General features: G+C 48.1%; 1 protein-coding gene across 1 annotated transcript; it reads left to right on the forward strand.

Moving 5' to 3' along the window:
• Positions 1–7,231: 7,231 nt before the first annotated feature.
• LOC119310160 (bisdemethoxycurcumin synthase-like) lies at positions 7,232–14,572 on the forward strand. Its single transcript, XM_037585995.1, has 3 exons — positions 7,232–7,274; positions 13,245–13,421; positions 13,560–14,572. The coding sequence occupies exons 1-3, from the start codon at positions 7,232–7,234 to the stop codon at positions 14,570–14,572; spliced, it is 1,233 nt and encodes a 410-aa protein (XP_037441892.1).
• Positions 14,573–15,429: the final 857 nt, after the last annotated feature.

Here is a 15,429-nt window from a genome sequence, read left to right on the forward strand (position 1 = left end):
AAGACACCTGTGAAGGAGACGTCCGTCAAAGAGCCAATTAAGTAAATAGATAAGCAGCACAATAATATATATCCATTTGAGATACACATTTTCCAGATTGTTTAGGATATTTCAATGGTAGCAAAGAATTTTGTTAAACAATATAAAAGGAGATGTCATACCAAAGGAAATAGATATCAACATGTCCAGGAAGAAAAGAACGGTTCTCAGTTCATATGTTTCAGGTATTAGGCATAAATGTGTATCTCATATACATGTATCTCATCACTAACTGAGTAACCAACATGTCTAGGAAGAAAAGAAATGGCTGCCCTGTTACAATCCATCATCTCATCATGGAACAAAGATTAAAACAAATTAGATGCCTACACCGGATAGTATGCACATTGGCTATACCAAATCATTAAAGACTAATATTTTTGAAAGGATGAATAAGAAAAATAGTACACCCGTGTCAAAAAATAGAACACAGGTGTAGATGGAGAAAATCTAGTGTTACATAATAACCTCAGCCATCTTAGAAGCCCACTCGGTGTGCTCCCTCTCCGGCCGACCCGCAAGACAGCCCCAATGCCACGCCACCGTCCCAACCGTGAAACAGCCAGAGAAGCAAGGAAGATGGTAAGAAACAAGCGAAATAAATGGTAGTGGGCTCCAATACAAACATTAACCAGCCTAAAGACGTTGTTATTAGAAACATGACACCGTGGTTTCTGCTGGTTTATCAACAAATTAAAACAAGCCATTGAACCGACAACTTGCTTACTCTTAACCAGATGAAATCAAGGACCAACAACAAACAATAAAAGTCAAGAACAACTTATATGCAATGAAGGTATGCGAGATAAGAAATATTCACATAAGACGGCTATAAACACTGGAGCATAAATAAGCAACACCTTTAAATACAAATAAAAAGGGTTCAGGGTTCAATGCATAGTGGGCTCAGATTTGCCTTTCCTCAATCATATAATCTACCCCCGCCGTCTCTTGTCACCAGATTAATCTGTTTATACAGTGGAGCTGCCCTGGTTATCACTCAACAAGAATGACCATCCAAGGACAGAACAATAAGTATCACATGATCAAAAAGGATTCTAGAGACAAGAGGGAGGACCCAACTTGATACCCACAGGTGCCTTGATTGCTCAAAGGCACACTTATTTCAGCTACAGCGAATCATCATCGCCCTAGCAAGGATGGCTTTCGACCGGTGGGGCACGTGCGAATAAAAAGGGTTCAGGGTTCAATGCATATGGGCTCAGATTTGCCTTTCCTCGATCATATAATCTACCCCCATCATCTCTTATCACCAAATCAATCTGTTTATACAGTGGAGCTGTCCTGGTTATCACTCAATAAGAATGACCATCCAAAGGACAGAACAATAAGTATCACAGGATAAAAAAGGATTCTAGAGACAAGAGGGAGGACCCAACTTGATACCCACGGCTAATCATCATCGCCCTAGCAAGAATGGCTTCCGACCGATGGGGCACGTGATTCAAACGCGGTGGCACGAGATATCTCATTTTGGGAGTAACTATTCATTCCAGCAGTAACTTTTTTGTACCCGACGGACGAGGTCGTTACAGGGGTCGATCCGACAGCCCAAGATCCATCAAGCAACCAGATCCGACGGCCAGGAATCCCAAATCGCTGAGGAGCCGCCTGAGGAGCTTCTATTCTTACTTCTGGATTTCTAGATGGATCACCGGATCAATATGTTCTTACGAGGTTTAACTGCCCTGGTTATCACTCATTAGAAATGACCATCCAAGGACAGAGCCACTAAAATAAGAACGTGACCGAAATAGCTCAAAGAAACGAGGGAGGATCCAAATTAATACCCACAAGTGCCTCGACTGCTTGAGAGCATGCCTATATCAGCCATAACTGATCATCATAGCCCTGGCCATGTCCCATATAGTAGCCGAAGCAGAGCAGGGGAAGATGGAGCTCACAGAGGGAGGTTGTAGCCGAGGCAGTACTCAGAGGGCACCGGGGTTGCGCCTGAATGCCATCCAACCAGTGAGGAACCACGTCGGAGTTGCGCCTTGCACCATCCCGCCGACGAGCACGAAAGCCATGGGCACCGAAGTGGCCAAGGACGTGAGGAGGTGATGTATAGCACATCTAGGAGCACCATCAGAGACGACCGGGGCAACGAGCCGGCAGGGAGAGAGGCGAGGCGTCAGGGAGAGGAAAGGGCGTGACACGAGTGCAGGCCTGCAGGGAGCGGAACATCAGCTATTTTTTCTTTCGGAGTATATAGGAAGTATCAAACATAACATATAAGTGCAATCATCTTTGATAATATAAGAGAGCATATAGATCACAAAGCTTGTTTAAGATATTTTGTCACATCAAGTAGTTTAGATAAGAAAAGCCTAACCCAGAATTACAAATAATTGGAGCGAGTGATAGATTTATTATTCTGATAATTTGGTAGTAACTGTACATAAATAATTCATTTGCCAACAGTAAAAAATATGCGATGCATTATTTACACAAAACAATATTTTTTGTATAGGGTCAGAAAGATATTTCAGCATTCAAATCAATCAGGCTGAAATAATCTAAGAGTATTATCAATACAGAGCAACAATTTATGAACTCGCTGTCAGTCAAAAGTAATAATACATGGAAATCTATCTTGAAGTGCAAGAGTTCAATTTAGCAGATCTGACACACCAGACACGAATGTGCTTACCTGCTTTCCCAGGCGGGCCTAGTCAGCTCTTTTTTAGCTGCAATCAAAGATAAGATTTGTTAGGACATTCTTGTGGGCAAAATTTATCATCATGCAAGCAATGGGCCTATCTATCATCATGCAAGCAATGGGCCTATCTATCGGGTTTGCGCCTTGACGCGAGGGTGCCGGTCCTAACGTTTTAATCAAACGGGTAATGCTAAGTCAGTATTAACCCAGATTTAGCATATGCAATCATACAGGATAACATGCAGTGAGAACATAATAGGAGCGGGATACAGATGTGCAGACACATGTGAACAAATTTCAACATTACAATAATATTTTAAAAATATGTTAACACTTCTTAAGTTACATAGAAAAAAGCCTATAATAGTCAACAACAAGAAACCCAACCCATCCAACACTTTTACATCGCCACCAAGTGCCCTGTAGTAGAAATATCAGCCAAAATATGCACTAATGATTATCTGAACTGGAGCATCACAAGAAACAAGAATATATTTGATAGACAACATACTGAACTTGGTTCACAGGACATGACATTCCTTATGAATCTGAACCTTGTAAAAAGGAAAGATGTATTTACTATATCATCTGATCATTCTAGCACAGCGAGTACAACCTTAAGATAAAGAGAAGATTCACAATGGAGTTGACAGATGCCATGAGGACGATCAAGAGTACAGAATCAGCCAGGCTACAAAGTAGCAGAGCAAGTCTGTGAATAGATGTGGCGCGCGTTGCCTGCCTGAGCAATCCGACAGAGTATATGTCCTGGCAAGAAGAGAAAAGGAGGTGGAGCACCACATTACATAATTTATATTAGACTAAAGAGCAATACAATATCACAATAATTTGAAGGAGTAATTACATAATATTTTAAAAATATGTTCTAAATGGTCACTGAACATACTTGTTCTAGCGCTGCAAACATACACAGATAAAGGGCAAGCCAACAACCGTAAGTATTCAGTAGGCCTACACACATACACCTATTTTCTTCTATTCTAGAATCAAGATGCACTTTCATGTATTGTCGGATTATTTCTCATCGTAAAGAGGATCGAGCCAAAGCTTGATTATAAGTATGTAAGCAAACAATATGGACACAAGAACAAACATTGGGTGTCAAATGCAAACAGTAAGCTTCAGAGAATTTACATCCCTACAATCATTCAAGGGATTGTAGCCTTTTGACTACATGGTAGGTTGGTAGGTAGAAATATGTTCATATACATTGACATCAACATTTTTTACCTGGGAATAGATTAAAAAATGGCAAAGACGCATCTCATATAATCAAAGTAAACATGGTAGATCCAAAGCAATGTATCTAAGATTTAAATTAAGGGGAAAATGCAAACTAATTAAAGATTGAAGCCGTCAATTTCACTCCCACAATTTGCAAATTGTAATGGTCTCAGATGAACTGGAGCATCACAAGAAACAAGAATATATTTGATAGACAACATACTGAACTTGGTTCACAGGACATGACATTCCTTATGATCTGAACCTTGTAAAAAGGAAAGATGTATTTACTATATCATCTGATCATTCTAGCACAATGAGTACAACCTTAAGATAAAGAGAAGATTCACAATGGAGGTTACAGATGCCATGAGGACGATGAAGAGTACAGAATTAGCCAGGCTACAAAGCAGCAGAGCAAATCTGTGAATAGATGTGGCGCGCGTTGCCTGCCTGAGCAATCCAACAGAGTATATGTCCTGGCAAGAAGAGAAAAGGAGGTGGAGCACCACATTACATAATTTATATTAGACTAAAGAGCAATACAATATCACAATAATTTGAAGGAGTACTTACATAATATTTTAAAAATATGTTCTAAATGGTCACTGAACATACTTGTTCTAGCACTGCAAACATACATAGATAAAGGACAAGCCAACAACCGTAAGTATTCAGTAGGCCTACACACATACACCTATTTTCTTCTATTCTAGAATCAAGATGCACTTTCATGTATTGTCGGATTATTTCTCATCGTAAAGAGGATCGAGCCAAAGCTTGATTATAAGTATGTAAGCAAACAATATGGACACAAGAACAAACATTGGGTGTCAAATGCAAACAGTAAGCTTCAGAGAATTTACATCCCTACAATCATTCAAGGGATTGTAGCCTTTTGACTACATGGTAGGTTGGTAGGTAGAAATATGTTCATATACATTGACATCAACATTTTTTACCTGGGAATAGATTAAAAAATGGCAAAGACGCATCTCATATAATCAAAGTAAACATGGTAGATCCAAAGCAATGTATCTAAGATTTAAATTAAGGGGAAAATGCAAACTAATTAAAGATTGAAGCCATCAATTTCACTCCCACAATTTGCAAATTGTAATGGTCTCAGATGAACTAACTGAATATATTTACATAAGGCAAGAGAAATCATCATCACTGATATTCCTTACAGACTTAGGTCTCTGCCAAGAATCACACAAGTTCCTTGATGCTCCAAAAATCAAGCGATGTCCGAGCAAGGGAAACACAAAAGGCGTGAGGAGAGCTCCGTCGGGAGGGAGAGGGGTAGGGTTCGTACCTTGACTACATGAGTTCACTGTAACTTCACCTCCGGATCCAGGCGAGGTACTTTGTAATTTAGAAATAGAGATGATCTATGGTCAAAATTTTGGTGCCTTGATTAGTTTAATCAGTTGCATCATCTCTTAGCGTCTCAGAGGCAACCACAAGTTAAAGGACACCACATCCTCGTGAGGTAAGGATCCAAATACCTCTCAGGTGGCGTGGGGCGGAGAGGTCGACGGCATTGATGCCCTGCCTTGCCCACGGACTACCATCCCCAACTGGAGCTTGGCACCACTGAGCGTCGCGGTGACCTAGACAGCAAGAGAGGTGGCAGGCCATCCTGACCAAAACGTAGCAACAAGAAAACAATTAACTACCTTAAGAATAAATTCTGAAAGAATCAGGAAGAATAAAACCAACAACAATTGGGATTGCAGAGAAAACATTTTCTAGTGGCCATCTGAGAAACATGGCACTCGCTTTTTAGACAAATTCAACTTGGAAGAAGCTGAGAGCAATTGCTCCTAAAACTGAAATATCAATTGAACCATCTGACCTAACATCAGGAAACGAAAAATCTATGTAAAACAAAAATTTATGATACACAGTCTGTAGATAGCAATATATATAGCTTTCAGCACCTGTGTATAGCTAGGTGATGACAATATATATAGCTGTGAATATATATAGATTTCAGTAACATTAGGTGCTTAAGGCAAGTGAATATCTTCCTGACAGCATACTACTTCACCTATAGGCCAATGAACACTTTCTATAAATCATATCTAGAACGATATTGGTTAGTTTGGTAGCCCCACCAGCGCGACACATGGGATCACTTCCAACAAACAAATCATTAGGCTACTTCTAGGACACAGCAGAAAGGTACAAGAAAGCATAGGTCCTACCAGGATCTAGAGAAGTGACAAAAATCCCCATTTCCAAATGCCAAGCAAGCACAATAATACAAGCAGGGAATAATAATTTAGGTGCTAGGCTTCTACGAATAAGAGGACAAAAAGCACATCATACATTGTCCAAACACAATCTAACAGCAGCTTCATACAGGAATTGAAGGTAAATACATGGCCGCAAAAAATGTAAGCCTAGGCCTGAAAAGCAGAGATGAGAGGGAGAGAACGGGTCAACCTGCAAAGAGGTAGCCGAAGACCGAACACGACGAACTGGGCAGAACAACAAGCACCTATAGACAGCGGACCAACCTGCAAGGGAAAAAAGGGGATAATTAGGTACAACCATGGATGAGCTGCAGTTAACCAGAACTAAGACAGTTCAAAACAATCACGTACAGATCGACGAACGCAGCAATAGATCTGTTGGCCATGGTGGTTCCCGAAGGCAATGAGCACCTCCTCCCGGTGACGGCAACGTGGTGGAGGATTAAGAGGAGTGGCTGGGGCATCTTTCCAGTGGGTGGTGGCGGGGCAGACGCGAGGTGGAAGGCAGTACGCGGCGTCCTCAACCTCACCGAGCACCACGTCGGCCAGCCCCTTGCTGCCAGCCATGGAGTTGGATGGAGAACCTGGTGTAGGCACCGAGCAGGGCGTCGAGGCACGAGTCGGGACGCCGTAGTGGAGTGGTTTGGGGGCCGGGTCGTCGGGGGAGGAGGGTACAGTGCTTCTCCCCACCCCCTCGGGGCTCAGCAGGAGGAGCTGCTCGCCGTCGGGCCTCACGGGAGTGGTCGCCGCCCACCATCTTCAGATCCAGCCGCCGTCTCCATCTCTATTCTTGCCCCGTCATTCCTCAGGGTGATTCGGGCAACGGGAGGGGATGGGAGGAGGCGGAGCACCAGGGACGAAGTGACGGGAGGGGAGGAGAGGGGAGGAGGCGGAGCACGAGGGACGAAGAGTGGTGGCGGCGGCGAGTGTGGGGAACATGGGTGTGGCGAATGGGAGGACGAAGAGGCGAGATAGGCTCCCTCCCTCGTCTCATCCAGCCATGGGCCTGCCCGGGCGAGCGGCGGCGGCGGCGCCGGCGGCAGGGCAGGGAGGCGGGCGCGGGAGGGGAGAGGAGGTGGCAGCGAGGTGGGAGGAGAGGGGCAGGGCAGGGAGGCAAGCGCGGGAGGGGAGAGGAGGCGGCGGCGAAGCGGGAGGAGAGGAGGTGCGCGGGACGGAGGGGAACGAGAGAGAGGGGGAGAGGAGGCGCGCGGCAGGGGGAGGGGAGCCGTTTAGGGCTGTCTCCATGGGAGCCGGCCCTTTTATACCCGTGCGAGTGAAATTACAAAAATGCCCCCGGCGGGGCAGGCTATTTACGCGCGGTGGCACGGTCGGGGAGTAACTATTCATTCCAGCAGTAACTTTTTTTTATCCGACGGACGAGGTCGTTCCAGGGGTCGATCCGACGGCCCAGATCCGATCAAGCCACCCGATCCAACGGCCAGGAAGCCCAAATCACTGAGGAGCCGGAAGGAGAGCTTCTATTCTTATTTCTGGATAAGGCAAAGCCAATTGAAAAAACTAGCAAAAGAACCCCTGCAATGCAAAGGACGATACCACACTTCTCCAACTCAATGATCATAACTCAAGATCTTAATAGGTCCGCGTCTTTTATTTCAGTTCGTGGCATCTCATATGTGTTGCGATTTATATATCCTCCTTATCACCCTCGCTGACGATGGCCTTAGTGCTCACACAACCACAACGAGTTTGAATGTTTTCAATCATAAGACATCTCTCTCGGCATAATATGAGAAGCCTGCTTTTTCTGTGAGGTTTTGGCAAGACGTGCATGCGTGGTTATAGCTCGTTTCTTTTGTCTCCAATCTTAGTTTTGCTGAGGTGTTCATTTCTAATCTAAATGGGCGGTTGTGTGAAAGAAAGAGGGACCATGTGATATTGATTAAGGTTGCACTCTAAATAGCATTTAAAAAATGGTTAACAGGTAACATATCATCATATTTAGTTTGTACATATTTTTTAATCAAATTTCATATATGACATGTTAAATTTGAAGTTAGGGTTTAAAAGATATGAATATTTTTTTTAAAGCATTTGATATATACTGCGGGGTTGATTAAACAAAATATCATGGGTTCTCGTGCAAAAGCAAAATATTAACGTGGGTCAATTACCAAAAACATCAGAGGTTTTTTTGCAAAAGCAAAAAATCTAGCATTTTAAAACTGAATTGCAGGTTGATTAGCGAAACATCACAGAATTACATGTAAAATAGTATATCAAAAATATCACCTTCTTTTATTAGTAGATATAGATTAATACATAGGTGCCCAAAATAGCAGTCGTTGTGGACAACATGAGTTCACCACTCCCACGAAAACGGGGATGGCCGTGTAGAGTACTGTGTTCTGTGTAGTCACTTTACTATGGACTTTACTGAAGAATTTTAGGTAGTATACTCACCTAATTTGTCTAATTCCAATCGCACAATAGCTACCATTAGGGTATTCCAATGTCGACTATCAAATCGTCCAGACCACGCGGTTCAGACGTATTTTGTCATCCAATGCGGTTCTCTATTGGTCCTTTTGGCGGTCCGAACGTTATTCTTTCCTCAAACCGGAAGCAAACCGGAGGAGTGGGAGGGGGAGCTCTGTGGGCATCGGGACTGTGGCCACGCAAGCGTCCGACATCCCTGGCCCACTCAAACCATCTCCCGCGCCCTTTTCCACCTGAAGCGGTTAGCGCTGCTCTAGAACACCAGTGCCGCATTCATGCCGGCCCAAAGCAGACGCGACCTCTCAAGTCATTCGGGCATTGAAGCAACGTGCCGGCCAAGAGAGCCGGATGCGCCGCTTCCTGTTGAATGTGATAGCTCCGCGTACGACAACCCGTCCATCCTCCTCCCTGCATTAAACATGTGCGGATGCCGAGGAACCTCCTCCGACGCCACCCGTCCGTCTGTCTGCCGCCCACCACTAATCACCTCGCCGCTTGCCCATCCATTCGCCCGCTATTTAAACTCCACGCTCGGCCATAGCCGCATCCAACCTCCTCTGGCCCCTTTTTCCTCTCAGCACCACACCCTCCATGGACTCCTCGAGCTCCAAGGCCGTCTGGGACAGCCTCTTGTCCGAGCAGAAGAAGTAGATCGCCGCCATTGCAGCCACTTGGCAGGCCGACAGACAGACAAGCTCACCGAAGACCAGTATTGCAGACGGCCCAATGAAAAAGGCGGCATGCGATGAGTCGGCACCACCGTCCTCGCTGGCCCATGGTGGCATCACCATGGGCGAGGCCCATGCGCACTACACCGAGATGGTGTTAGCCGAGTGGGAGGCCGTGTTCCGGCAGGTACAGGCCGACTAGGCCTACAACCTTCGCCTCCTCAATGACCACCAGCGCGTGGATGAGCAACTTGCCGCCGACACGGCTATTGCATTGGATGTGGACACGGACGAGCAGGAGGAACTTCTCGACTCCTACCGCTCCTTCCACGACATCCGTCGCGGTTAGAAGCCGCCTTCAAGGAAATAACGAAGCAGTGGACAAGGACGACGTCATGAGCTCTGCCTCGGCCGCACCCCGCCGCCACGACGACGAAGCCAATACATCCGCGGGTGCCACCGGCAGCGAGGAAGAGTAGAGCATGAGAGGATGTCAGCGCTCGGGTCCCAAGATGACCACCACTCCTCCCATTCCATTCAAGCCAAGCTTGGTGGGCTCTTCACTGTCGGCCGATTAACCGAAAGCAAGCTGCAGAGGCGAATAGCTCCAGTACCCGACACTCATGGCCGACCGTACATGGGGAATGGGCGCCAGCGATCATTTAGACCAACTTTAGAGTACGATTAAGTTCAAAACTTCAAATATGTCAAAATATAATGAATTTGCTCTGATTTAGATGAAAAACTTCTAGTTTTATGTAAGAATTACCCAAGTATGAATGAATTTCGTCTGGTTCTTTTAAATATGCATCAAATTTGTTGTTTTTCGTTAAATTTCTTCTGAAATGTAACCGGACATTTGCAGTTGTGGTTGGATAGCCGTCGGCTCCCACCTCCGTTTCTACAAACTGGCCCCTCTCGATTCATGGACGGACGTAGTGTCCGATTTGAGAGTCAGCATTGGATATGCCCTTAGCAAAAGTTGGATCAACCCCATGTGGGGTGACAGGCGGGTGCATTGATTTCCACGATCCCACGCAAAAGTTAGCACCATGTCGCTCTTTCTATCGGAAGGTTGAGCCATGTTCGCTTGTCCAACAATATATATCAAATGTTCTACTCAGGGCATCTCCGACGAGGACCTCAAAACGTGCTTATACATCCGACATAGCTTATCGTCTAACATGGACGCCAATTTGTTCATGAACACGTCCACTTGACCGAATTTTTGTAAACCGGGCCAAATTGGGGGAGCTTCATGGGACTTTGAACCACCGCCATGTAGGACTTCAACACCCTCGACCCACTCAAACCCCGCATCGGGGCTATTTTTCTTTCACCCCGCCCATGCCCCCCTTTGCCCTGCTTTCGCATCCTTCTCGTCCGACGTTGTCGTTATACCTCTCTGTATGCCTCCCAGACATTGTCGGACGTTCACAGCCCCCACCCACGCGCCCGCCCTGGACAACACCATCGTCCACCTAGGCTCTGTCTACAGCCAGGTACCCTCGGCCCCCCCTACCGACGCCGTCCATAGCAGACACTACGCCCGAGCTGTGTTCGGACAAATGCCACCAAGTTTTTTGTTGAACTTCTTGTTGTTCCTAAAATAAGCACGACGACGAGGTACTCGATGGTGGAGGATTAGTTGTTGCACGATGTTTGAAAGGTCGCTTTGTAGGTACGAGGCAAGGGGGCTCGACCTTTTGACAAAACATGCATGATTCATTCATGAGCAAAAGTATTTCACACCCTATGACTTGCATGTGATCCATGATTTCAATGTGAAGTCACTAGCCCATTGATGGTATACCATGTCCAACTCTGTCATGAAGTTTTGCAATGCGATTGCACAAATGGAGAGAAGGTGGCCACCGGTCTCGCAACCATTGAGGTCTTAACTTTTTTGCTTCTTGTTGCTTCACATGTTGGTCAATTTGATTAACTCATGTCGCAACTTGATAATACTCACATTGTATAGTACGAACACGCTGCCGTGTTGTATTATAGGACAGAGGGCAGGCCATTTATGTTAATGCATTGTTGCATGAAGTTCAAGGGGCACAGTGCCTGGGACGACCTATGCAGATTCTGACTTGGGTATCCTCGAATTTGGAATCAATAGATTCGAAAAACATGTTGAACATCGGGTTATCTCGAATGTAATACTTACATTTGAACCATTGTTGCACTAGATATATTTACATGTTTTTTGTGGATGAACCGTGCTATTTTCTATAATTATGATTTGAGAAGAGAAAAACAGAGACAAACCTTTAGGAGAAAGGATTGGATGGTCGGCTCTTATATTCATGTCCATGCACAAAGGGCGTGTTTGGTTCAAGTTGTGAACAGTACCTGCATGGCATACACTTCTCCATCCAGCCTGGTTGAGCAAAAAGCATGCCCTAATGCGCCATCTACAAGTTGTTTGGTTGCCTGCATCTAAGATCCCTGCATTAGGTAATACGCAAGTGCACTTTGTTTGGTTGTCAGCATTGGCCCAAGCGGCACATGGACACGGTGTTTGGTTGCACGCATAAGGTATGATTAAGATCTAGCACTTGCACTTAGCACACAGGGTTAAGAGCTAGCAGAGGAAGGGGGAAGAAACACAGTGTGCGCCGGACCATGACAACTGCGGTGGATAGTGCCCGTGGCGTCGTGTCCGACATGACAAGCATGGATTCGTGGGCGAGCGACCCCGTCGGCGGCACGGCGAGCGACACCGTCGGTGAACTAGTTGCGGTGCTCGCACAAAGATAGTCGACAAAGGAGGAGAATGCAGTGCTCACGCCATGGTATCATCAGTGCAGTGGACGAGAGAGGAGGCCGAGATGATCGACGCCGGAAACGACTCCAGTGTAATAGGGCGAGAGAGAGGAGGCCAAGATGATCGACCCCGTCGGCGGCGCGGTGAACTGCAGTGTGCATAGAGGCAGAGGACACAAGAAAGCAGTGTGCGCGCCATTGCATCATCAGTGCGGTAGGAGGACAACAGAGAGTAGGCCGAGATGAGCGACGCCCGAAACGACTCTAGTGTAGTAGGACGTGGACAAGGAGATCAAGGGAAAGAGCTTCGACGTCGAGAGGGACGAATAGAAGGGCTCTGAGCAGAGGACAGAGGAGCTCGACATGGCAGCGTCAGTGCAGTAAACTGTTGTTCAAAGAGAGAAGAAGCTACGATCGTCAGAACCAAAAACTTACAACATGAATGTTGCGAGGAACTGCGAGATTAGGTTGCTGGTCAAATAAAATTTCAAATGATCGATCGTGCATGACGAATATGACAAAATTCATCCAGAATAGCTTCAAACGGGAACACGAAATTAAGAACATACGGCCGACGAAACTACGAACCGGTCGCCTGAATGGAACCGTAGCATCAAAGTGCATCTTTTTCGTGTAGAGCTTACCTCGAAACGAAGCACGGTTGTATAGATCAGAAGGACAAGTAAGAGAGGAGATTAGATAGAAGCTTACTTGAGGTTGAAGAAGACCTCACCTAATCACCACGCATCCCTCGCGTCTTCACTCGTGCAAGAGCCTGCTCGCTTGCGCTCGCCTCGGCCTGCCTCGCAAGAAACTGCCGATCTGAGTGTTTTCAGGGAGCCAGGCCCAAAAGTGCTTTAAGTTTCGTGTTATTCACGGCCAACCGTATATACATGCAACCAAACAGGCCGGATTCTTCCCGCGCGGGCCTGGTCGATGTATGCTGGCAACTAAACAGGTCCAAACTGTGAAGGTCAGTGTTAGACATGCGGGCAGTTGTCTTATACTATAAGACCTGATCGAGCCTTCAATAAACAATAAGCAAGTCTAGAAAGCCAACGAGACAGCCAGCTAGCCGTAGTACTCCGCGTGCAGCGATCGACGTACGAACGTCCATGGCAACCGTCCAGCAGATCCGTCACGCGCAGCGCTCGGACGGCCCGGCGGCCGTGCTCGCAATAGGCACGGCGAACCCGGCGAGCTCCATGCTCCAGGACGACTACGCCGACTATTACTTCCGCGTCACCAACAGCGAGCACCACGCCGACCTCAAGGACAGGCTCAAGAGAATCTGTAAGACCATGCATGCCCTGCACCTGCAGCGTAAACCTAACCTAGTAGTAACCTATACACGTATCGGCTTACGTTTCCAATTTCCAAATGCATGCATATTTGCGGTGAAGCTACTATATAAAATGTTCTCCTGTCCAGGTAAGAACTCGGGCATCGAGAGGCGCTACGGGCACCTCGACGAGGAGCTCCTCGGCGCGCACCCGGACTTCAGTGACCGCGCCCTGCCGACCCTCGACGCGCGGATAGACATGGCGTCCTCGGCGGTGCCCGCGCTCGCGGCGTCGGCGGCCGCCAAGGCCATCGCCGAGTGGGGGCGCCCGGCCGCCGACGTCACCCACCTCGTCTTCAGCACCTACTCCGCCTGGAAGGCCCCCAGCGGCGACCTCCACCTGGCGTCGCTTCTCGGCCTCCGCCCCACCGTGTCCCGCACCATCCTCAGCCTCAACGGCTGCTCCGGCGGCGGCAGGGCGCTGCAGCTCGCCAAGGAGCTCGCCGAGAACAACCGCGGCGCGCGCGTCCTCGTGGCCTGCTCCGAGCTCACCCTCATCGCGTTCTACGGGCCCCAGGAGGGCCGTCTCGACACCATCCTCGGCCACGGCATATTCAGCGACGGCGCGGGCGCCGTCATCATCGGCGCCGACCCGGTCGACTGGATCGAGCGCCCGCTGTTCGAGATGGTTTTCGCCACGCAGACGACGATACCGGAGACCGAGGACGAGATCACCATGCGGCTCATGAAAGGCGGCCTCGACTTCCACGTCTCCGTCGGGGTGCCGAAGCTGCTGAAGAGCAACGTCGAGCGCTGTCTGATCGACGCGTTCGAGTCCATTGGGATCAGTGCTACGTGGAACGATCTCTTCTGGGCTATCCACCCTGGTGGCCGTGCGATTTTGGACCACGTCGAGGAACTGCTCGGGCTGGACGTCGAGAAGCTGGCGGCGAGCCGACGGGTGCTGCGCGAGTACGGGAACATGAGTGGTGCGACAGTGATCTTCGTGCTCGACGAGCTGCGCCGGCGTAGGGCGAGGGGAGAGGAGGTGGGCGAGTGGGGTGTGATGATGGCTTTCGGTCCGGGGATCACGATCGAGACCATGGTGCTGCACGCCACAGGCAGCCTCAAGGAAAACCAGCTGTTCATAAAGAGCAACTGAATCATAGGAGATACTAGTACGTTTCTGAAGGTTGTGTAGGAGTACAGTAGTACCTGATGATCTTGGACAGGACTAGGTTGCTGCAGGCCTGCAGCAACCGCCAAACATGAAGAGTAGACTTAAAAGAAAGAACCAACTGCAGCTCAAAATAAAATAAAATAAGAATGAGCCAACCTTTTTTTTTAGGGGAAGAAAGAGCCAACTTAACATGGCTACGGGCATCGGGGACGAGATCCTCTGACGTACTTCGATCTACTGCCGAGGGACGTCGTTCGTGTGTTACCGTTCGCTAGCCATCCGACGGTAGCAGGTAAAAACCAGGGAAACAGAGCCGAGAAGCAGCGAACAGCCATCAACCCAGAAGAGATGCGGCCCATCTTCAAGAAAAAACACCCACCCCTTTACTCCCCGTCTCGTTCGCTCGCCATCGCCATGACCCTGCCTAAACCTAGCGCCGCCGCGGGTGATTGGGCGTCCGCCGCTGCCATTTCCGCACCAGCGCCGGAGTGCGGTGGCCGCCGCCGTCCGCGTCACTAAGAGGGCGAGCGACTGGCAACGCCATGGCCGCCACCACCGCATGGCTGCACCACGCCGTCGGGCTCGCCGCCGCTGCGGGAGGCGCAAGTGAGCGCCGCGTTGCTGAGCGCATGCAGACGCAGATGAAGGCCGACCAACACAAGCCTGGAGTGCGACGCGCCCTGCGGTGCAACGCTGGAGGAGGCATCAAGTAGCTGCAGCAGGAGCCAGCCAGAGCCTGAAGTTCAGTTCAGTTCAGTTTGGAAACTGAATCTGAAGGAGGCAGGCAGTAGTTGAGCAGCAAGAGCCTGAAGTGGAGTTTCAGTTTTAGTCACTTAATT

Source organism: Triticum dicoccoides, chromosome 5B, assembly GCF_002162155.2.
Source record: "Triticum dicoccoides isolate Atlit2015 ecotype Zavitan chromosome 5B, WEW_v2.0, whole genome shotgun sequence".
NCBI classification, from domain to species: domain Eukaryota; kingdom Viridiplantae; phylum Streptophyta; class Magnoliopsida; order Poales; family Poaceae; genus Triticum; species Triticum dicoccoides.